Source organism: Agelaius tricolor, unplaced genomic scaffold, assembly GCF_023055355.1.
Source record: "Agelaius tricolor isolate 1412-34295 unplaced genomic scaffold, bAgeTri1.0.p SCAF_25, whole genome shotgun sequence".
Taxonomy (NCBI): Eukaryota; Metazoa; Chordata; class Aves; order Passeriformes; family Icteridae; genus Agelaius; species Agelaius tricolor.
In genome coordinates this window covers 3,885,282-3,910,331 of record NW_027269285.1, presented here as the reverse complement: position 1 = coordinate 3,910,331, position 25,050 = coordinate 3,885,282, and the positions used below count along the sequence as shown (strand labels likewise).

The window sequence follows — 25,050 nt, the reverse complement described above, 5'->3', positions numbered from 1 at the left end:
ATGCAAATGCTGCCACTTTATAAAGGTTTGGAATGAGTTTTATATGTCAGCTAATCAAGTAGCTGAGCACATACTCCAGTGTGGAGCAGTTTGGTTTTGCTGTTCTGTGTAAACAACTGTAATGAGCTTTGGTTCTTCTGTTGGAATGCAATGAAAGTGTTTAGCAGTGGGCCAGGGGTCAAACACTGAGGGAAATCCTCTGCTTTTTGTCAGAGGCCTGGCTGGACTAGATATTCTGCTGTTACTGAGAATTGAGATTTTTATCTTTGCTCTTCCCAGAAGAGAGAGGCACAAGAGACGTCTGCAGATGGTTTATGAATATTAAATTTATTACAGTAACAGTTTACAGTACAAGGCACATACTGATGACTTACAATCAGCTTGCAACACTTGTAACTAAACAGCTGCATAAATTAATACAGGTGCATCATGTACAAGTTGGAGGGAATACTTAGTTCTGTACAGCTAAAACTCCAGTTTAATTCTCTTAAAAGGCAAAGATGGTCCTAATTTACCAGTTTCATGACTTTCTTTTCACTGTTCAGAACAGAGGGTAGGATATACTTGTGCTAGATGGGTGGAAAGTGAGCTGAAGAGAAGGAATTTTTTTGCCTCAAAACACTTTGCAACTGCAGTGCAAATTTAAGTAGTTTTTGTACAAAACCAGTGTTTAAGGTATGGCTACTTGCTGAGCTACCTGATAAATATTGGTTGCTTTACATGTTTTCAGGTGGGTATGTTAAAAAAAAAGAATTGTATAAATAAATCAATTTCTCAATATTTCAACCACTCAGCTAAATAGAAATACTAAAAAAGGAACTTACCATAACTTGCCAAGATATTGAACCAGTACACCATGTAACAAAAAAGTAATGAGGACTAAACTGCCTTTCAAGTTCAGCATTTATAGAATGAAAACATGGATGTATTTTAACTTTGTATTATTCAGAAAGAGAAAAGCCTTTTCAATCTACATTGCTTTTTGTATCTTCAAATAGTTCTAAGAGTTTTCATCCTCTCTCAGTATCTCAGGACTCAGAGCACATTGGTCTCACATTTCAGCTGCTGCAGGGCTTGTGTTACTGTCAGGGCTTCCTGGCTGACTTAATTCACTGGAAAATATGACATTTCTTGGGAAATCTCTCTGAAACCTCCCAGAGAGCCAGTGTCTATCCTGTCTCTTAAAGTTACTAAGTTTTTTGTTAGCTGCACCCTGTCTGAAGAGGAAAGAAACAGGGTAGGGTTTTCTCTATTTCCCACACTTTGCTGTTGGATATGTGCAAATACCTCATTCACCTTACATTGACATTTCATGTGTGTTTTTTCAGTTAATGAACTCAGAAAATTTAACTTTTGGAAGTGGGTTTCAAATACACTTGAGGCATAAGCTACAAAACTTTCACATAAGTAACTGTCCAGGAAGACAGATTTATTGTTTTCCTAGTGGCAATTAAAGAGCATATTCCCTTTTTAAAATACTTCAGGAGTCTAGTGCTGAAAGAACAGTCCTTGTCCCTCTTCAGTTATTTCCTCATTGGAGGTTGGGATTGAGACTTAGATGAACTCAAAAGTCCTTATCCAGAGTGGAAGAGGAAGTGGAAGAGGCCCTTCTCCAGGTACACAGAGGGGGGAAAGCTTTGGCAGAGGTGATGGAAATGTTTCCAGAAGGCAAACACAGCATTTCTGCTTCCCTCTCACCTGGCAAGTGCTTCATGCCCAGGTCAGCTCCCACAGGTTCCTTAATGCCCCTGCTCTGGCTGCACAGGGAACCTTGGCAACTTTATAAGGGATACAAAAGAGACTTTTATCCTCTATTTTATTTTACTTTCATCATAATCTGTGTGCCAGAGTAAAAATACAATGCAAGTTTGTAGAGGAACGATGCCCTCCTGGGTTTGCCTGCACTCCCACTGCAGCACAACTCATGTCCTGCAGGGGCCAGGGCAGCTGCACTTGGGGAGCACCTGTGTGCCTGTCATGTAAAGAGCTTTGTATGGACATGGGGGTAATTTGTGTGTCAGTGCCTTGAAATTTAATATAAAGTGTTCTGATGAGAATCAATCCTGCTGAACTCTACTCAGCTTCTTGCTAAGAAAAAAAAAATTCCTCTCTTTTTCTTCTTCAGCTTGAAAACCCAATGCAGTCACATCAGAATATGAGCTACTAAACCTTTAGAGTAGGTTTGGATAGTTGTAAATGTACTTTTGTCAGCCAGCCAAAAGGATTATTCTAAATGTTACTTCTGTACTAGGAAAGAGGAGGAAAACCCCACAGGCTGGCTCCAGCAAATTTTAGGTGTGAAATTAACTGAAAAAAAAAAAAAAGGGAAGTGAAGCAGAGAAAGTGATCTTTAAGATTGTACGTTTTGGCATCAGAACTCAAAAAGATTCATTGTTGGTCTTTAGTTTCTGTAGCTCTGCCAGCACAATGATTGGTTATGGAAACAGTACAGTAAGTGCTGGCAGCTTAAGTGGCTTGTCAAGTAACTCATGATGAGTTTTTGTGGCTTGATTGGGTCTAAAGGATAGTGAAGCCTCAAACATCACAGAAAATTATTTTTGTAATTTTTTTATGCAAGAAACAGTAGAAATTGTTACCACCTACAAACCAGAGGAAATGAACGTGAGGCCGGTGCTACCAGCTGTGTGTGCTGATGTGTGCAGAGCTGTGCTGCTCAGCATTTTTCCTCTCCCTCTGTCTACTCCACCACAAACCTAGGGAGCTTCCTCTTTTTGTTTTCCTAGTGTATAAACCCCTGCGTTACTCGAGTAATGTATGGCTATCAGAAATATTTGTGCATTTTCCCACGTAGTTGAAGCAAGTAGAGAACCTTAGAAGCGAATACGACATTGCCCAGTACGAACGATCACACGGAGGGAGGAGCTACAGGAGCACTGCCACACACAGGGGGTCTACACCTAATCCCGCCGTGCCTTGCTCGTCCTGGAGGGGCTGCTGCAGGCACTCGGTGCCACTCCCGGAGCAGGGGTGTTCCCTCGTGTTCCTCAGTGAGTGCTCAGTTCAGTGGATGTCCTTGAATTGCTTGGATCAATGTGCTGGAGGCATCACCTTTCCCAATGGTGCCAGTGGTGCAGCCTCCCTGGAAAACTCTGTTTGTTGTCTCAGCTGGAAAGGAGGTTCTTTGGGTGGGAGAGGGGGGAAAGTGACATTTTGTGCTCCTCTTCCTCCCCCAGACCCAGGTCAGCTTATACTGCGTTCATGCGGATGTCTCCAAAGGGAATTTCTGTGGCTGTTTCTGGAGTAATGCTTTTCAGAATGCGCTGTGGGAAAGAAATCAGAAATGGATTGATTTTAGAGGCAATACAAATCATGTCAGCCATTTAGAAAGAGAGTAATAATAAACTATGACTTTGAGTTACACCTCTTGAGCCACTTAAGAGTGTTGCAGGCTTCTGTTAGCGCTATGAGGATGGAAAGTGCTATAGAAGTACACAGCAGGATTTTTAAAATTATTTGTAGCATAATTGGAATCAAAGCTTGGCAGATGTCATATTAATGCTTTAGGACTTTGCAGTTTACTTGGATACCCTGAGCCAACTAAATTTATTCTTTATGAATTGGTATTTATTTAAACTTAGAAGAAATCTCGGTATTGTCATTACAGATTTATGGCAGAGAAATTTTACTAAATGTGTGAGAGAAAAACAAGCTTTTCTTACAGATACACGCCAGGAAACCAGCCTTTCACTGCCTCATTTGCTTGACTGGGGGATTCTGAGTGTCTCTGGGGTGAATTTTAGGAAGACTCTCCAGTTCATCAGAGCTTAAAAAATTACTTGATGTAACATTTTATAAGAAATTTTCAGCAGCCTCAGTAAGAACTGGGGAGATTTGTGAGAATTCAGGAACAGAACAGCCAGTCATGATATTTTTAGGAATCACCTCCTTCCAAACAGTCAAAGAGAAGCAAGAGAGCATCAGGGATACCTCCTTGAGTGTCCCTGGGGTGATGACCAAGCGATAGATCATGTAGATGGGAATGAAGATGATGGAGGAGGTTCCTATGCAGTACCCCACAACTGTGGTCCAGTAGGGATAATCATAATCAAAAAGCCTCAGCTCAGGAGGGCTGGACAGAAAGCTGCAGGTGACGAACTGAAAGAGAAAAAGGGGAAAGTGTGAATATATGGATTTTCATGGCATGCACTTTGGGGACTTCTGTGTTCCAGTGCACTGGAATAAAGAGAAAATGAGTAGGGCTCAAGATTAAAAATATATTGACACTGAAAAAGAATCCTAAATTACATGAGTGTATATTTAAAACAAATCAACAACAAATCATGAAACAAACACCAAGAGGATCCTTCCCAAAGCAGATGCTGTCCACTCTACACTGCTCTCTGTCAGAACAGGAAAAGGAAAAAAGCTCAGTTACTGCTGTTGGATCATCTTCCTGAGCATATCATTCATGACTGAAAAATTCCTTAGGAAACAACAAATACTTTTAGTTGAATACTCCAGGAAAAATATTTGTGACTGTCCCAGGAAGGATCTCTGACTATTTTTTTTCCAGAGTATCATCAGAAGCTCAGGATTTACCAGCAAAACTTCCACACAGAAATGACTTCCTACATCCTGAGCTTTCCTTATTTTAGGTGGGTTTCCACAGGGAATACAAATAGCTCTGCCTGGTAACCACATCCCCAGAGCTCTGTGCCTCTATATTTTGCTGGTTTAGGATTACAAAGGGGACAGAAATATAAAAATTACTGTGGTGACATTTTAATTTGTAGATTTCTCTTTCTAGGTGTAATAAAATCAAGGTCTTTTAATTATGCCTTGATCATTACAAGTGTTTTGAATTCACTCTGTAGGTCTTAAATCTATGTTCTGTGCTTCATAAACTCCATCTTGACCTGCACTGCTCCCACTAAGGCCAGTCAGAATAAAAGATAGCATGGACTAATTTTGAATCAGGAAATGAACACTTTATGTTCAAATGTTATTAATAACACTGCCAAGCCAAACACTGGGACAGTATTTCCAATTCTGAATTATAGATTTATAAGGGTTGCAATTAACTGCTGGAAATTTAAAGTGGAATATTCTAAAGTTGTCCATCAGCAGTTGCTGAGACAGTGTATTTACTTATCTTGGTTTTCCTCCTCTGACAGTATGTTTCATCAGCTTTTATTGCTACAGCTTTTATTTGCTGAGGTAAACATAAGGCAACAAAACAAAGTAAATTTGTTTAGCAGAGGGCAGTGGGGGGAGTTATTCAGAATCCAGACTTATTCAGCTAATTCAACTACAAAAATCCTTAAAACTGTGATTTGGTAACAAGACCTTACAGCATTGTATTGGGTTTTTTACTAATTGAGCCTTTTTTGTTTAACAAAAATTGTTACTAAAGAACTTCATGAGAGAATTCTGGAATTAAGCTTTTAGAATGAGCTGCATTGTTCAGGGGTGATTTTCATGGTGCTGGAAAGAAAAAGCTCTAAAGAAAACTCACCAGAAGGAAAAGTGGACTAATTGCAACCCAGCAAACTCGCCAGTACCAGCCTGGGGCAGAGCCCAGCATTTCTTTCACATCGTTGCAAAACTGGGTGATGCCTGTGGACACAATGGGAGGAGAGGGATGACAGCAGATCTAAGATTTTCTTAAATAGACTCTCAACACTTTTTTATGCCCAGCAAGTAAATTCAGAATCTATCCCAGAAGACTATTTTGTTCCTATAACTTAATTTTACTAAATCCTTAATTATTCTGAATTATACCTCCTGTTACTTTTAGCTGTCAGAGAGCAATTAACACTAATTCTCACTGCTTTAGTTATCAGTGAGTCTGTATAAAGCTTTTGTAAACTTTTTTCTGGAGACATGGGTGATGTTGTCTGCAGAAACTGAGGCAGTGCTGAGCTGCAGGAGCTCAGGAGTTTGGGTTGGGGTGTTTGGAGGTACCATAGAACCAGGACACAGCCACTGCCTCCAGGAACACGACGGTCAGGACAGCTGGACCCGTGGCATATTCCTCAAACAGCTTCACCACATATGCTCCTCCCTGGAAAAGAGATCAAGCTGTCAGTGTGCCCAGGATGCTGCCCTGCTGCTGCTGGAGCAGCAAGTTCACAAGTGGGGAATTCACCCAGTTCTGTCACTTTGTGGCTGTTCCTGCCAGGGAAACCCTGGTGAGCTGCTCACCCTCTGTGGCCACCCCTCACCTGGGGGCTGCCATGAAGAGAAGCTAAAATCTGCTGGTACTTGTGGATGGATTCTAGTGAAAAAAGGGGATTTTACAGGATGGCTTTGTGCATGCCCTCTTCTTACTCCACCAGGGATCATAGCCACTGAACAGCAAATAAATAAAGTGTTGCTTTGCTTTCTTTCCATTTGGGATCTAGAACCACGAAGGAGGAGACTTCTTGCAGAGGAACTCAGCATCCTTGTACAGCAAACACTTCACATAAGAAGGAAGTTACACATAAATGAGCAAGTGGAGTGAAACACAACAGGAAAGCCAAGTATTTCTTTCTATTTCCCTTGTGGTCATTACACTCATTATTCAAAAATTGCTTGTTGTGGGAATGAAATCCACAAGCCCCATGGGAACAATTGGATGTGACTAATGGTGATTTCTGCCTTGAAACAGTGAGGAAGATTCAGGAAATTCATTACTAGATTTTTTTAAATTCAAAATACATTTTACACATTGTGAAGAGCCATTCATGTTATTTTTAAACACAGAGCTTTAGGGAATAAGAAATAAACCACATAAAAATGTGGCTGGTTGTCTGCTGACTGACGAGCAGCACCATTTATGATGTGTAGCACATAATGAGTTGCAGTAGGATCATTTTGCAACATATTTCCTAGTGAAATACAATTCACATTTATTCCAAGTAATGGATTTCTAATGCATAGAGAAAACAGCCTGGAGGATCAATCTGATTTCTTGAAACTCTCTTCAAAAAAAATTACTGCCCTCTCCAAGGTGTCATTGGCAGGAAGCTGCCAGTGAGGGAGGCTGAGGGTGGGTGAAATACTCACAAATGTCAGGGTTGCCAGCGACCCCAAAAAGCAAACGATGGTCAGACCAAGGACAAACAATTCCCTGCGTTTGCCCCAGACATGTGGGAATTCATCCAGGACTCCAGTAATCACTCCCTCTAGTCCTGCAAACTGAAAAGCATGGAAAAATCACTGGAAAATAGAGGGCAGTGTTACCTGCTCAAAAGTCTGAGTGCTTAAAGGAGCATTGAAACATTGGTGCTTTGTTGTGCTCTAGAGTTGGTGTGGGGTTTTTAGACAAGTCTTTCCTCCTAACTTTTTACAACTCTTTAGGGTGGGGATTTAGTGTTCAGGTGTCTGTGGGGATGCTCTGTCATCCAAAGGCAGTCCTGTGCTGCAGGCAGCAGGATGTGCAGAAATGAGAGGTGGTTCAGTAGGACCAAGACTGTGAAATCAGCTGAGTTCAGCCCTGCTGGAAGAAGCTGATTCTCCACCTGTAAAACCAGACTCACATGACAATTTTTTAGTGTATCTCCAGTTCCCACCTTTTAAATCCAAATTATGTGAAAAAATTCCAGATTTTCATAATTGCTTTGTAAGTTTACAAGGAAGAAAGGAGCCTGGGAGGCTGCATTCAACCAGGAGTGTATAAATCAAAGTGCTTTGCTTGCATTTCAGGGTCTTGTTAATTGTCACAGCATGACAGTGACAATTAATTGATTATGTTCAAACCTATTCAGATAAAAATTGGAGTAACAGTTGCTGTCTTACAGAAGGCAGCAGGCACTTGCCAGTCCTGCTGCAAACCCCTCAGTGCAGTGTTTGTAATTCTGTTTCTGTGGTGCCTGAGGGGGCCAGGCTGTGTCCCCTGCTGGCTGCTCACCGTGCTGTCCAAGCCCAGCGTGAGCAGCATGAGGAAGAAGATGATGGCAAAGAAGGTGGAAGCTGGCATGTTTGCAATGGCCTCTGCGTAGGTGATGAAGAGCAGGCTGGGTCCTGGAGCAGAGAGATGGGATCACTGTTAGGACATGGTGTCTCCCAGGGGAAAGCTTCTCCCCCCAGGCTGCTTTGCCAGGTCTGTGAAACTGCAGATCTGAAATCTGGCTTTTATATGTGGTACTTATAGGTTAATTTTTTTAGCTGTAACAGTGCCCAATAAAGTCAGCATCCTGAATAATATATTAAATATTTCTCATCACTTGGGCTGCTCTCGATCTAGAAGTACATATACAAATATATTCTATCTGAGAAGCAGTTGGAGATGAAACATTAACCTACCTGTGTCTTTGGCAACCTCTGAGACATCTTCATTCCTCATCTCAGCCATGTACCCCAGCACGGTGAAGATGACAAACCCAGACACAAAGCTGGTCAGGCAGTTCACGGTGCTGGTGACCAGAGCATCTCTGCAACAGAAGACCTAACTCTCATCAGGGACCTGACTCATCTGCACCTGCTAGAAGGGGTTTACAACCTCTTGGTTTACAATCTAGACAAACTCCTGGAAAAACTAGGGGAATACAAGGAAAAAACGAGCAGCAGATTTGAAAGAAAGAGGAAAAAAACCCAACAACCCATGACTACTTTTTCTTCTCAAATCCATACAGGTGCTGTAACATCAGTCTGCCACTGGATTGAATGCTGGCTCTATCCTGCTCTTTTAGAAGACTAGAAATTACTACGTGAATATTAAAGAATTGAGAATTTTATTTTAGAAGTTAAAATAGATTTTTTTTCAGGTAACAAGGAAAAAACATAAATTGCCTGTCTGCTTGAGACTATGAAGTTATTTTTAACTGACTACTGAGGTTAAATAACTACAATGTGATGGTTTGGCAGGGCTTTAGTCCATTTTGTTGTGGCAGGTTTCTACATTTTAGGCCTCTTGCTGTAAAATTAGTAAAAATTATCTTACTTTATGGTAGGCAACAGAGGAGAAATGCTTGAGATTGCAGGTTATCTGTTACTTCTGATTTCTATGTACACAGGTCTGACAATTTAGTGGCTTTCACCAACACCCTGTTTCTTTTTCATAAATACCCACAGTTATATTTTTTTTACTTGATTTTACTTATAGAATAAGGTAGAACTCACTGGTAGCAGTTGTTGTGGAATTTGTTGTAGCTGGAATAAGCCAACAGGACCCCAAACCCTGGTCCCAGGGAGAAAAAAATCTGAGCTGCTGCATCCACCCAAACCTGAAAAATATTGAAGGCCAAGGAAAAAAATGCCATGAAACAGATTGAATGAGTTTGGTATATTTAGAATATCACTTAGGTCTACAAAAGGGTGTTTCACTGGTCTGCCTATGTCCTAGTCCTGGTCTCACAGACATTCTGTTGAGAGAGCTGTTGAAATATGAATGTTTGTTGTAGAGCTCTTGTGGCTGTTGCACTTCTGCCAGCATCTTAGACTAATTCACTCAATTGCCTGTAATCAATTTAACACAAGTTTTGCAGCGTATAGGGAACTTTATACCCATGATTTTGAAGTCTTCCAAATCTTCCACCAAACTCTGTGTGCTGTGGAATAGCCCAGGGCTTGGCAATGTGTCCTCCAGCCTATGTAGACTTTCCATGGATTTATGGAAATCCATTTGACTGTGTGGATGCAGTTCTGGTTCTTGGGGCTCAATTCAGCTTTGTTGTAGCTGTGACAGATGCAAGTGTGATGATCTTGTTATGAAAAGCTTGTTGTACTTGAAAACTGGCCACAGCCCTAATGAGTAATGTTCTAAAGTACAATATCAGCTCTCTTTCTGAAGGCGAAAGTCCTCATTCATTTATTCTCTTTTGATTGAAACATGGAGTTCATTACAACTCATTTCTAATATTCTCTCCCATCATGTGAGGCCATCCTGTATCACCCAGACAGAGCTCTGTCATCACCCAGCACACAGATTGCAATCTGCTGTCCTCACTCCAGATACATCCAATACAATATCAATGCCCTTTATTGCTTTTTCAGAAGATGTGGTTCCTTATTGGAGATGCTGCTTTATCAGAGACTGGTGTCTTTTCATTTCCTCTTCATTCAAAACTCTCTATATCAGCTGGGCAGCAGCAGACTTGCAAACATTGGAAATTTTTAATCTTTGTGTTTGTAGCATTTATTGCATTGGGGTTTTTCCATCACCCTCCTCACCAGACACTTTCACAGGCAGTGAGTGGAGTGAGCACAGCCTTGAGCCTGATGGATTGCTTGTCATCCACAGAGTTCAAGGCTGGATCAGACACTGGAGGGCTTGGGGTTTGTTGGCTAGCTCAGTTTGTCCTCATTCCTGCTTTCCTGTCAGATTTTGGTGGTGTATGCAGGCCTGACTGATTTATTCCTCCTCCACAGGCACTTACATGAGCTACTGGGTCAGGGTTTAGTTGGTGTCCATGGGCTCATCTGCCAAAGCTTGTTACAGGATGGAGACAGAAGTTTCTGCTCCAGTAGCCTGCACTATTTAAATAGGGGCAGCTGTGGACTCTCTAGGGCTGTACTCATCTCCTTAAGCCAAAAAACTGCAGCTCCACCACTTGTTAGGATTTAAAAAGTTTTCTTTTTAAAATGTGACTCAGTGTGACTCTCAGAGGGGAAGGATTTTGTTGCAGTGTAGGAGCACTCACAGCTTCTCACTCAGTGTCAGCCTGGTCACCATTTTCCTGGTGAAAAAGTGTTTGGTCACTTGTTTTCTTCTAATCAGATCACTCATTCTGTATGGGAGCTCTGCCTGTAGTTCAAGCTAAATTGAGGGAGGACTCTAGTCTTTAAAATTCTTTATAATTATGGAAAGAGCATGGGCTCAGGCTTTTAAGTCCATGCTAAGACATCTGTTCAGTCATGCTCTATGCATCTGTGGTGATACACACACAGAGAGGCTGAAAGCAAATCTCCCTTTTATAAAGTTCTTTACCTCAGTGGCCAGGAGTTTCTGCCAGTCAGGTTTCAGGTAGTAGAGGACACCTCTCCAAGCCCCAGGCAAAGTTGCACCTCTCACGAGCAGGATGAAGAGGATGATGTAAGGGAATGTGGCAGTCACCCAAACCACCTGTGGGGGAACATGGTGAGAGCATTTGCCATGGGGAGAAAGTTAGCAGGGATAATAAAAATTAGTTAATCACATTATATGTCTAAGCATCTATAGCATCTTCATGTGAGCTTCTCTGCAGGTCTGTAAAGAGGCATTTGCACATCTGAACCCTTTCCCTGGCAGGGTTGGTCCTGCCCAGAGAACAGTGGGGTCACTTATTTTTCTTCTTTATTGCTTAGAGTAGCAGTCACTGTACAGCAAGTACTCCCCAAATACATCTGCCCATAATCCCTGTCATGAAAACAACCTGAGCTGATCCCCTGACAATTAATTGGCTCAGGTAGAACTGCCTGTAGACAAGCTGCTGTGTCGAGCTTTTGCATTCACCTTGCCAGATGTTTTGACCCCTTTCCAGATGCTGAAGTACACAATGGTGAAGATGAGCAGCAGGCAGAGGGTCAGCTGCCAGCTAATGCCCCCCAGGTCCTCCAGCCCATTGGACCTGTGCACCTGCAGAACCTGGCGGCTGCAAGAGCAAAGAAAAACACAGCAGAGATACTTTTTAAACAAATGCTTACATTAAATGTGCATTTAACAGTCCCACACTGTGGGCTGAGCATTACAAGGAATCTTGAGTTCTTGATAAGCAGCCTTCAAAGTCATGACATTTCGGATTAATTTTATTTTACTTAAAAGTTTGATATTAACAGCACAGCAGTGATGATAAGTGACAGCAGACAGCAATTGGGAAACTCCTAAAAGACAGAGCACACCCCATGCACCCTAAGCTTACACCCCCCACAAAAATCCAGTGATTTGAAGAGGCTGCCATCACCAATCAGCCCTGTTGCCCTCTGAGGAAAACCTTGCTGGTGTTCCAGCAGTCTGGCTACCACCACCATCCTCACTTACATGCACTTACGTATAAAATTCTTCTGCAGGAGAGATGGAGTGCAGGGACCAGCTGACATTGTCCTTGCTGAAGTAGTTGGTGCAGTTTCCTGTGTTCCAGGGGTTTGTGCAGCTGGTCCAGGGCAGCTCCGCCGTGAAGGAGGAGATGAGGTAGTAAAAAGCCCAAGCCATGATGGTGTTGTAGTAGGAGGCTACGTAAAGATCTATGATACAGATGGCAAAGCCAATTCCTGGAGAGACAGGAAATAATTGCATTCAGTCAGTCTAAGTTTTAGGCAAAAAAAAAAAGAGAAAAGGAATTGGTTATCACATCAACAACTGTTTGTCTAAGGCAGCTCTGCAGGAGGAACACACACCCTCCCAAGTGTTTACAACACTGGCATTTTTTGTGATTTCAGAAATACTCGGATTCCAGCAAAGCATCCTTAATCAAGACAGAACATTCTTATAAAGAGGTATTTTCTATTTGTTTCTAAATTTCTACAATTTAGAAATAGGCATCTTGCAGTCTCAGTAAATAAAAAGACAGTATCAGAGCTTCAGCACTGGGAACCAAAGTAAGTGAGGATATAGAACAGTTCCTTTTATTCTTTATAATTTTAGTAATTTTAGGCTTGGTCAGCCTCTCTCTAATCAATTTGAGCTGCAAAGTGTATGTGTATCCAAGAGTACACACACATGTACAGGTTTACCTGGAGTTTTAGGAAAGCTTTCTTTGTAAAGCCAAAATTTTGTGTAGAACAAGTCTTACTTGGCTTTAGGAGATTTTCTTTCCCCACCCGAAATGCCACCTTTATAGGAAGATTTTCCAGTTATTCAGAAAGTTCCATTTCCCTTTATTACCTTTGAATATAGGACAAATTTTTCTCCAAATGGAAATACAGCCATTCCTGTGGTACTGTCCTAGTGCTAATTCCATATAGAAGAGAGGAATCCCTCCAAAGAGGGCCATGATTGTGTAAGGAATGAGGAATGCTCCTGCAAGAGAGAAAGCAGATGATTGTAACTCTTCACAGACTTCTCCTCCAATATTACCAGCACTCCATAAACAGGAACTCCTTTTATCTCACAGGGAAAATGCATATCCCCTCCCTAGCCAGCACACCACTGAATTACTGTGGGATTTCTCATAAGAGTAGCTCCTCAGCAGTGTGAACAAGAAGCAACACCCAGCCCAAGCTTCTCACATTTCTGCAACACAGGATTCACCAAGACTCCACTGACTCTCACAGCAGTGAGATGGCCTATAGATAAAATTATTAATTTCTCCAATAAAATACCTTTGTTACATCAGAGAGATGAAAGTCCTTTCTGAGATCTCCTTGATTAGATTTTAGATTTGTATTTTGTCTCTTATGTCAGTGAGTCAAAGACCCAGCCTTCCCCATGAGTTGGTTTAGACATGTTGGTTTATCAGATTTTAAAATGCTCCTTGGGAAAGGGATTGAGGTGTTGGAGTGTGGGTCTGCACCTACCTGGTTCCCAGCTTCTGGTTGTGCTGTGCTAAACAGCTTTTCTGTGATTATCCTATCCCAATATTTAGGTTTTTCAGTGAATAATTTCCCCTCGATCATTTGTTACACACGATATTTTAAAAACCACTAAATCATCCATTTATAAACCAAGAAATTCAGCACTAAGGAACAATGAACATGAGTGGACACTGACCTCCTCCATTCTGATAGCAGATATAAGGAAATCTCCAGACATTTCCCAGATCCACTGCGTATCCAATGACAGAGAGGAGAAAGTCAATTTTTTTACTCCAGGTCTCCCTGTCCTCCAGCTCCATCAGCTGCTGCTGAGCCTCGGCCCCGCAGGTGGTGGACGTGGTGGTGGTGGTGGTGGTGGTGGCTGCTGGGGCCGTGCCCTGGGCATCCTCCACCTCTCCATTGCAGGGAGCTGAGCTCTGAACCCCTGAATAACCATTGGAGATCTGAGCTGCCTCCCCTTTATCCCCCTGGCTCGGGTGGACTTTGTTGCCATCCTCCACCAGCCGCAGGGCAGATTTAGGGTTCCTGACCACAAGTCTGTTCTCTTTACAATCTTCTCCTTTGCTACAGTCTGAGGCGTCTTTCTTGGAAGTCAGGGGCTCTGTCTCATTGCTTGTGGTCTTTTTTTCCATTTTTGCTGAGATTTGTTCTGGTCAGTTCCAGACAGGCAGCACCACAGGGTTCCTTTGGGGTTTGTCTTCCCACACTTTTATTCCCAGCACTTTTAGAATTCCTCTTCCATGCTTAAATCCATCAGACTGAAGGCACGAGCACCATCTAAGAAATGAGAAAGAGTTGAAAATCCATTACAAGCTTCACTGGTGCTGGTAATTTTCAAGTTACAGCCAGCAGATTCTGTGATTGAAATACAGAGGTAATTAACCATTACAGCATGCAGTGTGGATCACAGAGGAGATAATCTGGGATTTTCTCCAGAGAAAGGCAGGAAGAAATCATCCTCTTTGACAGCAGAACCTGGTGTACCTGGATCACACCCTCTCAGGAGGATCTGCTGGACTTTGTGCATTGCTGGACACCTCACACCCGGTCACAGTCCTGCTGTCTTCTGGTATCACCTTCTCCTCTGAACACTGCTGGACTCCCACTTTGCAAACTGAGGGCAGAGCTTAGTGGGACTTGTATTGTCATTTTCCTAAGTTCATCCTGCAACTCATCCACTCATCTGGTGGCAATTTCTAGATTCACCCGGCACGAAGGGAAAAGAATTCATTAAACAAATATGAGATCACTATGGATATAAAAATTACATTTCATAACCACCTTTCTTGAGAAATCCCAGTGTCTGCTTTGTTTAGCAGCAGATGTGGAAGGCTTAAATGAAACTTTAAAAAAGTATTTAAATCTCAGTGGTTTTGCATCAACTAACTTTTGAGGCTCAGTCAACACCAATAAGAAAAAAAAAGAAGTCATAAACTTCAATTTGATTCTTCTCATTAAGAACTAACCTGTGAGCCTAAAGGACAAAACTTGTCCCTGATTTTATCTGACTCCCTGGGCAAATAAAAGCATCTTTCATTCAGTTTGGATCTGCTGACACTGTGGTCCCAGCCCTGGGAAAGGTGGGGGGCACTGCTCCTGTGCTCCTGCCCACTGCCAGCAAAAAAACCCCGGCACTGGGAGGATCCCTGGCTTCTCTGCCCTCTTCTGGTGTGCTAAAAACAGAATCCAAGGGAAATAAACCATCCTGAAATAAAGTATAACACAATTAACTTTTCCTGCAGAACAAAGATAACAGAGAAGGAGTTGTGATTCTGGGGGCAGGTCATGTTTTGTTTTCTGCTGATTTGTTCAGGTAAACACCCAGCTGCCTTTACCCAAGAAAACCTTGGAACAGGAGCTGATCCCCTGTGCTGTAAATTCTCCAGGGCAGTAACCCTGCTTTATTGCTAGCAAAGAGTCACACAAGCTACACCGTGCCAAGATTAAATTATTACATCTAATTTTTCCCTTTCAAAACATTTCATCATGGTAGTAAATGTCATTGTCACATCCTAGCAGAAAAATAAGCATTATTTCACTTAAAACTGCAGGAAAAAACTAAAGCAGAGAAGGGATATCACTTGCTTATTTCTAGAATTTGCTGATTATCAGAGCTATTAAAACTCAAGTTTTCCCCAGCTTTCCATCTTTTGCAAAGACAGTTTGCTAAACCTTTTCTAAACATTTCTCAGTGCAAGCAGAAAGAGAAGGAAAGTTATTGAGCTGCAGAGCAAACAGTAGGATGGTTTTGAGATAAAATTCACTTGAAAATATTGCTTATAACTTTCAGAAATATTTGGTTCTTCAGGTTTACATTTTGTCTCTACCCAAATAGTCTCTCTTTTTGTCATACAGCAAGCAGTGCATCATTAATGTGAATTCTTACAAGAGCAAGTGCTTTGCTGCTGTTAAATTAACCATCCACAAAGATTGAAACATTTTCAAGTTCCAGAGAAAAACACCAGGGCAAAGAACAGGAGGTTCTCTTTTACCTGCAGGACTATAAAACCTGAATGCCTCTGGAGTCCAAAACCTTCCAAATGTCCCAAAAGAGATTCTGGAGATGGAAACAGCCCTGGTGGCCACAGAGAAATCCAAGGGAAGGCCACAGCCAATCCTCCCCTTGTATAGAGCATGGTAAATACCAGATGGAAATATGGAAAAGTAACCTGAGCCCTTCTGGACTTTACACCTCACCCATAAATGGGAACACAGTAAAGGATGTTGATTTAACTGCATTACCTCATGGGACTGATTTTTTCATACCTGAGGCTTAAACTCTCACTATGTTTGTAAAACTCTTTATTTCTGCACATTTTTAGTGCTTTCTTTACTAAGGGGTGGTCAAGGACTATAGTGTTGATATCCAAGATTTGTGTCAACCAGGATTGTTGTCCATCCAGACCTAAACTCCTTCTCCTGCACACCACAGGGAAAAAAAATCACATTATTTGAAACACTTTGGTTGAATTTTCAGTTGTTTGAGACTCAAATATGCAAAATTACTTGTGAATTTTCAGGGGCTCCAGCTGAGGTCAGAACTATTTCTTTCTGAAAAAGGAATTACAGCTTGTCAGCTGTCCTGGGAAATCTCTGGAGTGATGGAGTCCACGGCTACAGAGTGGAATTCACAGGGGCATAGTTGGCACATACAAGCAGAACGGTTTCAGATTATTTCATTACACCATAAAAAATTGTGGGAGAGTGTACATTCTTCTTTGCTTTGCTACAAATCAAGGAAAAAAATAATTGAAGGCACTGTGAGCACTACAAAGAGTGTAAAGAGCTGCAGAGAGAGCTCTTGGGGTGGGAAATATGCTCGGACACCAGGGAAGATATCCAGGAGAAAATGACCCCAATAGTGAAGGATTCTGCCCACCTCAGCCTCCATCACTTCTCTGCTCAGATCCCCAGTTCAGGTGAATGAAGGATGACAGCAGTGAGCTCAGAAATAAGTTTATTACCTGCTTTCAATCTGAGCTGTCACAAAGGTTGCTGTTACATAACTGCACCTTGGCTCCTTATCAGCCCTAATTAGCAGCAGGAGAAAAAAGTGATAAAAAAGGGAAGAAGACAGAGCTGTGTGCTTTCGTTTGCCTTTGATCTGTGCTTGGCAGACTTTGTGACTTTGCTCCTCTGGGAGGCCCTGGTGCCCTGAGCCGGGGTTGTTCTGCAGGGCAGCTCCCTCCAGGAGCACGTGGAGGGTGCCAGCCCTGGGAATGTCACCCTCCCTGAGCAAAGAGTGACTAAAGAGGAGTGACCCTGGAGTCCTGCACAGCTCTCCCAGCTTTGCTGAAAACATTTATAGTGATGATAACTGAGGACATGTGTTCCCACACGTGTTGCTGCAGCCACCAACGCAGGTCATATCAGTCAGACATTAATTAAATTATATTTACTTTTCTCCCACATGGAGATGAACTTGAAGATTGCAGAAGTAAAATCCCTGCAATACTCCTTGATGCACAAATCCAGTTCTTTTGCCTGTACCAGAGCAATCCTCGAGGAACATCCCTGGCCTGGAGCCCGTTTCAAGTTTTAAGTGTTGGAGCATCTCCTGTTTATTTCTGGAGGCTCGCAGTGACCTCTCCTGGCAGTGCGGGAATCCCTCGCCTTTCATGCTCTGCCACAGAGTAAACAACTCTTCCCAGCACCACAACAACGGGATTTTCCTGCTCTCGGCGCTTTTTAAAGGAGGAATTGGCTTTTCATGTGTCTGGGAGGGCAAAGCGATGGGGCTGAGGTGCAGCAAAGAGCAGAATCAGCAAGAGAGGCAAATCTGGAGTCACCAGGAATTGCAATTGGAGGTGGGGCTGCAGAGCCGTCCCCAGCCCTCACCCACCCCCTGTGCCTCCCATTTTAATCCTCACAGCTGCAAAATTTATAGGTTTGTACAAATATCACTTCACACCAATGATGTTCTTATTTCATGTGCCAATTCCGCGGAGCAGGGAAGCAGCACTCACTGGGCTACAGGAAATTCAGGTCCCACCCTCCCTCTCCTGCTCCTCCATCCTCCTCCCTCCAGCCCTTCACATGCAGGCACTTGCAGGGAATTGAAGCTTTGAACCTCAAGAAGAGTCAGCCCAGGGTGTTGGCAAACAGAATCAAAGCCTGGGATGATTCCTGTTAACCTGACCTAAATCTCACATTTATCACAAAGAATTTGAGATGGTTGAAGTTACAGCAGCCTGACTCACCTGACACCTTGCAGCTCACCCAGGCAGTTGTGCAGAAATGGAAAGAGTCCAAGGACATTACTTTTATCTCAAATATCAAGCAAGAAGTTTGTATGGCAAGATAGAATCACCCACCCCAGGCAGGAGAGGGCTGTGCTGTTTGCCTGGACCTGTTCTCACCTCTGAGCCACAAATGAGCCAGAGAGGTTTCATGATTTTCCTCTGAGTTTGCAGAGGTCAGGAGCAACCCTTAAATCAAAGTGTCACAGAATAGAAGTCCCCATACTGTGAGGATTTGTTAAAAAATTTAAAATTTCAGCCAATTAAATTGCATTGCTCTCAGTTATGGTGAATTTTGCCTGCTGTGTGTCATACACAAGTCATATTTAGGTTCGTAATGCTAAAAAGAATTTGGTGCCTTTTGATGTTGAATGTGTTCACTTTTACTGATTCCTTTAAAAAATGAGTACCCAGAATGTCCTTTCCTGTTAGCTCATTAGGAAGTGTGACATTCTGTATTTCAGATTTAAAAACCTGATAATCAAAACTGCTTGGGAGCCACAGAATTGGGACACTAGGTGTAAAGCAGATCTAAGCTGATATCTAGACCATCCCTCCACAACTGAAAAATGATTTATTCAGGGGATTATTTTAGAAATTCTTTTCTAGTAGAAGAGAATCAAAATAGAGTGGTCAAACCCCACAGAAATTAATGGTCCAGTGCATTGTAACAGGTTTGATCCTACTGCCAGTGATTTTAAATGTTACAAAAGCTGTGTACTGTGGCACAGCACTGCGACCTGAGAGTATTTTAAGAGGAATCTTTGAGCATGCAGGTGACAAAATGGACAAAATATCCTTTGTGTGGATATTTGCAGGGCTCCAAGGGCTCCCTCAAGTCCCTGCTAAAGCAGAGTGAGCTCAGCAAGTCCTGCTGGTGAGACAATGGCCCTGAAAGCCCTCAAAGGCTGCTTCCCAAAGAGTGGCACAAGGAGAGGTTAACTCCTGTGTTCCCAGATAAGGCTGCACATGGGTGGGATGGGAAAAGGGCTCCTCTGAAAGCAGCACTTCGGGGGAAATACAAACCTGCACTGGGAGTTTTACATCACAATCTTGTCCCTGTCTCAGTCTGAAATTAAAAAGTCATCAGGAAAGAGAGATTTTTACCTTTACAATTGTATAGAGAAGACAGGCGCTGTACTGTAGTGGGAATGCTGCCAAACTGGTGTCAGTCATTTAAAGAACAGCCAGGAGGGGAAATGCATTTTTTTGGTTTGAGAGTGTCTGTGTGTAGTGCAAGGAAACAGATAAGCTTGGAGGGGATGATATTGCCTTTGTATTCTTCCTCCAGTTATTTATATAAACTGGAAGGAAGGGTCATACCACAGCAAGCTAAATACTAAATAAATGGAGCACCATCCCTTGGTAACAGATGATGTTTCTCTGAAGGGGATTTGTTAATGGCTATCTCCAAATTACAGCCCTGAATTCAGGCTCCAAGTTCTACTCAAGTTCTGTATGAAACATTTATCCCACAGGCAGGGCTCATTGTGTTCTGTCAGTTCTGTAATATACAGAGCTGCAAGCACACAGGCTGGGAAAAGAGTTTAAACATGAACATCAGGAAGGAGATCCAGACACAGAATTAATATTTCTTTAGGCTGTTACTAATGAAAACTCAACAGTTTATATTTCCATGGAGGAAAGCAGGAGAGAACTTAAACACACGGCACGTTTCCACGTGTAGGAATAGTTTTGTGTTGTTATTAAATTCTAGTTTTGGAGTAGTTTTTCCTAATTTAACCATCTGAAATTCATCACACCCTGTCCAATTAGAAAATGGTCACAACAGCCACTTGCTGTATGAGAGGCAAAGTATTCTCCAAGAAAATTATGGTTAATTCACCATCAAAATCACCAGAAGATGCAGCCCAAGTGTTTGAGCCCTTCCCTGGTAAATGTCTGACAACCCACATGAAAAAAAATGCCACAACATTTTCAAGAATCCAAATCCATTAAATGCCTGATCCCTTTTCCCCCAGGCTTTCTTAACATATCAAAACATGTTTTCCTTGCCTATTTATATTTTCAGTTGCATTGCATTCCTTAATTAAACTCCATATTTCTTAGTGAACTAACCCAGCAAGCCAGTTGGTTTCAGTAAACATGATTGACTATAAATATATATAGGACATACACTTCAGATTTATTACTTGCAATAAATCTGTCCCATTGAGTTCAATAATTTACTGTGCTGGAACCATTTACCTTTTAAAATATAACTTAATATAGTTAATAAAGCTCACTTCACCCTTTCAAAATAAATAACAGCCTAAATTGCCTATTTTTTCTTCTTTTTCCTTCAGATTCTGCTGCTTTCCCTTCATTTTTCCTTATAGTTTAATGCTTTTTTGTAAGCTTTAAATAACTTTACATCTGTAATGCAGTTATGTGGACTGCCAAAACTCTTAAGTTTAGATTGTCAGAACATGTTCTGCTACAGGCATTTGACTCCCAACATTCATAACTGCTGGACAAGTGCCTGAACATGACAGAGCAGAGCATGGAAAGAAATAAAAGGCACTAAAAGTTTTAAAAACTCAAGGAAAACAAAAACTAAAATCAATGTATCTTTTTTTGCCCCCAAAGCTTTGTTAGATGAAAAATGTTTTAGAAATTGTCAAAGACCTTAAAGCTGATTTAAAACCAAACAAAAAACCCAGAGTACAGATTTTAGCCTGCCAGTTGTATTTCAGATTTTATAACTGAAATGCAACGAGGAGGGAAAGTTAATGAAACTCCAGCGTCTGCTGCTGCTGCTGCAGGGGGGCAGCTCTGAGGAGCAGCTGTCTCTGTGCCTGTCTGAATTTCATAAAAGTGTCAAAGTGCCTCAGCCATGGCTGTGAAAGCACAAAATGATCGAGTACCTGTGTGCGGGGTGGGTCCGAAGCGCTGCCCTCGCAGAGATCCAAGCTCGAGTCCCCTTCAGCCACATTTACCTCAGCCTGTGGCCACCTCAGCATCCTGGGCAGCTTTTTGTACACCAGTCCCCCTCACATGGTCTGATTGCCAGATAATCTGCTGCCAAAGAGCTCTTTAAGAATTTTTGCGTCACTTTAGTCAAATAAACTTTATGTTTCACCAGGGCTGCAGCTCAGTTTTCCTCCTAGAGGTGGGTGGCTACATTTGCCTGCTCTGATCTCTTCTGGCGAGCAGGATCCAATGAAGGCAGAGGCAGAAGGAAGGGGAGCTTTCCTGGGAAGGGACAGCTTTGCTGGGTGTTGTTATAAATACAAATAACACTATGGGGATGAGGATGGACACAACGAAGTTTTGAGGGAGTCAGTGAATTAGAAATTTCTGTAGATTACAGGGGGATAGGAAGGACTGGGATATTATTACAATAAAAGGGCTTGAAAAGAATAATTTCTTTTCAATTCTCTTAAATTCTTGAAAAGAATAATTTCTTTTCAATAATCCTGAATAGCTGCATTATTTTAATAAAGAAATAAGGTTTAGTTTGGTTCTTAAAGCTTGAAGCACAAATTCTTTACAAGTGTTTTGCTGCCTCAATAAGCTCAACAAGTAATTTCCTTTCTTCCTACCACTACTTCAAATACCTCAGTCCACTTCTAACACGTTTTTTTCTCCAGTGTTTTTCATCCAGGATTTCTTCATTTCTGCACTCCACGACTTGTTTATAAAAGGTCATAAATCACAGGTCAATGCCATAGTTTAGGTGGCAGATTTAGGGGGGAAAAAAAAAAGGTGGAAAAGCAGAATAGGGGCAATAAGTAAGAGCAGCTGATTGCTGGAGCAGCAGCAGCTTTGCTGTAAGCAGTTGCCAGTTTTCAGAGACTTCTTCCAAACAATTGCAAAGAAAATAAACTGGAAACTGAAGAGCTGTAATCTGCACTTTCCTCTGCTGTCCCTGGTCCCTGCCGGAGCCGCGGCCGGGCAGGGCGAGGCTCCTGCACCATCTCAAGGAGAGCTCGGGCACTGCAGCTCCTCACACGAGGGACGCGCTGAAATCAGCTTTGTTTCCCATTTACTGCCCTGGGCACTGCCTTAAGGCCGTTTCGTCAAATTGAGCTTTTTCCCCTTCACTTGCTGTAGAAATTCATTGATCTTTTTGTGCAAACAGCAATACTCACCTCCGGTCTGCTGGGCTGGATTTCCCTCCTGTGTCCTGCTTTCCACAATAATCAGGATTGGTGATCACCTCCCTTGGCTGCAGGCAGGAAAACCCCCCCAGTTCGTGTCCTTGCCTTTGATATTCCTCCACGACCTTCCCTCTGTTTTGTCCTATTCCAGACGGATTGCAAGGACAGATCCTGCCATGCCTCACCCACCAAACCTTTCTGCAGGTCACAGCACAGAGTTCAATGTGCAAATATCCAGCTGTGGATCAGATCCCAGGCTCTGGAGAGCAGAATTTGTCTTTCTTGAGAGGATGGGTGGCACAAGGAATCTGCACCTTTACTTTTCATACAGATTTCCAGCTCACCACTGCTGGGAGAATTGAAGGGGTTTTCCACACTCACTTTTTCTATCTGCTTGCAAGAAATGAATTCTCTCTACTGAAAGCCCTTCTGCTCATTACATAATTATATCTTGGGTTTTAAAAAAATTTTAGAGGGATTGTGACCTTTGTCTGATGTTTCTCTCCATCTGAGTCTCTGCTTAGAGTAGGTTCTTTTATGCCTTACCCAGGCATTTTTGTTCAGGTGTTTTTTTCATTGTCTTCTGCAGCAGTTACTGGGTTTGGTTTTGTTGTGTTGGGTTTTTTTGTTTTGAATTTCTTGCCAAACAGCCTGGAGCCTTTGGGACATAATAGAAATAACAGACTGGAGATGTCAGGCAAAACTCCTTAATGTTGTAACACCTTATTTATCTCATAAGTGAAAAACTTTCAGGGGCTGTAACTGAGCCAGATCCAGACTCTCATGAAATCTGGGCATTGGTGGGTGAAATTTTGATGATTTAGGGAAAGTATGAAAAAAAAAAAAAGAGAGAAAATGGACTTTACACAAGACACACAGATAAAGCAGCTGCAGATTCCAGCACAAGGATGGGAATCATCACTGAAATGACCTCATAAAAGTAGTACCAACTGTACTGTGAGATCAGCAATGGCTCTGCAAGTGGCTCTGATTCACTGCCAATAAAAGGGTTGGAACAATTTTCCAAATAACACAAACCAAACAAATCCTGCAATATTTGTTTGTTCCTATCTTTCCTTAGTTAGCAATCAGACTACATTTAGAAAATATTATGATTGGCTTTGGGATAAAAGAAATTCTGATTGCCCTTTCCTGCTATTTTCCACACTGCTGGGATGCACATCTGGCAGTTGGATGAGTTTTGGAGAGGTTTTGTTATTTCCACAACTGTTTTAAGAGCACATTCCAATGGGGAAATCTGATTCCTAGAACCCACAAAGCACCACTACACATAACCTCTCCTCAGTTCCCTCATTAGGAATTGTTGTTATTTTCTGCCACTTGATTAAATCTGAGAGAGTTGACTTTCATAGTACTATCTGTCAATATTTACCACCTGTCAGGGGAACTGTCTTTGAATTCTCACATGAAAACTGCATGGTTTTGTTGACAAACTGGAAAAGGAAACTATTAAGTCAGCTGGTTCCATAGCAATCTAAAGGTAAAGCTTTGCAAAGGATACATATATATATAAACTAAGGGAGAAATCAGCATTGAAATACGGTGGGCACTAATTGTTATTTTATTCTAACCAAAGCATCTTTTTAGCAGTTGTATGTTAACTTTTTCATAGTCTGGATTTACAGTTCACAGAGCTTTCTTTGCTGACTGACAACAAATCAGCAAGCCAGGCTTATTCCCACATTATTTCCATTCCATCCTTTGGAAAGTTTAATTGTTTATCATCTCTGAACCACCTCCTGTGCACTGACAGGGGTTAAGTGGCTTGTTCCTCCAGCACACCCTCAGGAGAAGTGCTGGGACAATCCATTGGGAACAATCCCTGGCTGTGAAGTCTCTCCCACACACCTCCTTGGATCCAGCTGTGCCTTGTGCTGTGCAGGACCCTGAGAATTCCTCATGGCAGCTCCATCATCACCCAGCTGCCTCCAGCCTTATCTCAAGGCTGCTGATCTCATCAGTGAGCCCTCCCTCAGGACAAAAGGGCAGAGTGACCCAGTGAAAGTCACATCAGCAGGGAATCAGTTCATGGGAATCATTCCACCCACAGGTTTTACCCACATTTCAAACTACAGGTTAAAACCAGGAAACTGGAAGGTGTTGATGGATAAAAGAGCCTGCAGGCACCAATCCTTACCGAAGTTTCCATGGCTGTCCTCCCACAGGGAGAGGAATATCCTTGACTTGGTGGCACCAGCACAAACCTCAACTGCCCCCAGAGAAAAAAACCACAGCTCTCACCTTGGCATCTGCATTTCCCCCTCCCCTTCTCAATTCCACCATGGAAAGAACTTACAAAATCACAGGGCATGAAGGCACAAGTGCTGCTGCCAGATTGGCTTCGTTCCCCATAATGTGTTTCAGCCATGTGGATTTTCTGTGCTTATTTGAAGGAAAAGAAAAAAACCACAGTACTATTGTATAAAGTGTACAGGGAAATATCTGGGCAAGAACTGGGGAGATAAGCACAGGCTGGACAATACCTTAAAATACTGAAACTAACAAAAACTGGCTTGGAATCAGTTTTGAGTTTATCAAGCTCAATCCTCATCGGTGCTACCACCAGCAACAAAAATGTCAGTTAAACTCTGGAGAAAAAGTTAATTCTCCTTGGCTGATATCATACTCATAGATAGCACAGAGGAAACAGAAGAACTGGTGTTAAGGTCGTAAGTAGAAAGATCTTGAAGGACTAAAATTACTGACCTTTTGGAGAAGGAAAAAGCCCCCAAAACAACCCATGCATTAGTCATAATGAAAATATTGTGCATAGCACAGCTTTCCAAGAGATC

The 25,050-nt window shown here is 42.2% G+C and overlaps 1 protein-coding gene across 1 annotated transcript; it reads right to left on the bottom strand.

The window, feature by feature from the left end:
• Positions 1-302: 302 nt before the first annotated feature.
• Positions 303-21,471, bottom strand: SLC6A4 (solute carrier family 6 member 4). Its single transcript, XM_071448167.1, has 14 exons — positions 21,002-21,471; positions 13,571-14,172; positions 12,746-12,880; positions 11,913-12,132; positions 11,378-11,516; positions 10,874-11,008; positions 9,067-9,170; positions 8,251-8,378; positions 7,856-7,968; positions 7,012-7,143; positions 5,926-6,025; positions 5,477-5,577; positions 3,949-4,116; positions 303-3,281 (listed from the first exon to the last, which is right to left on the bottom strand). The coding sequence occupies exons 2-14, from the start codon at positions 14,025-14,027 to the stop codon at positions 3,207-3,209; spliced, it is 2,007 nt and encodes a 668-aa protein (XP_071304268.1). The 5' UTR covers positions 14,028-14,172; positions 21,002-21,471; the 3' UTR covers positions 303-3,206.
• Between the last annotated feature and the right edge of the window lie 3,579 nt (positions 21,472-25,050).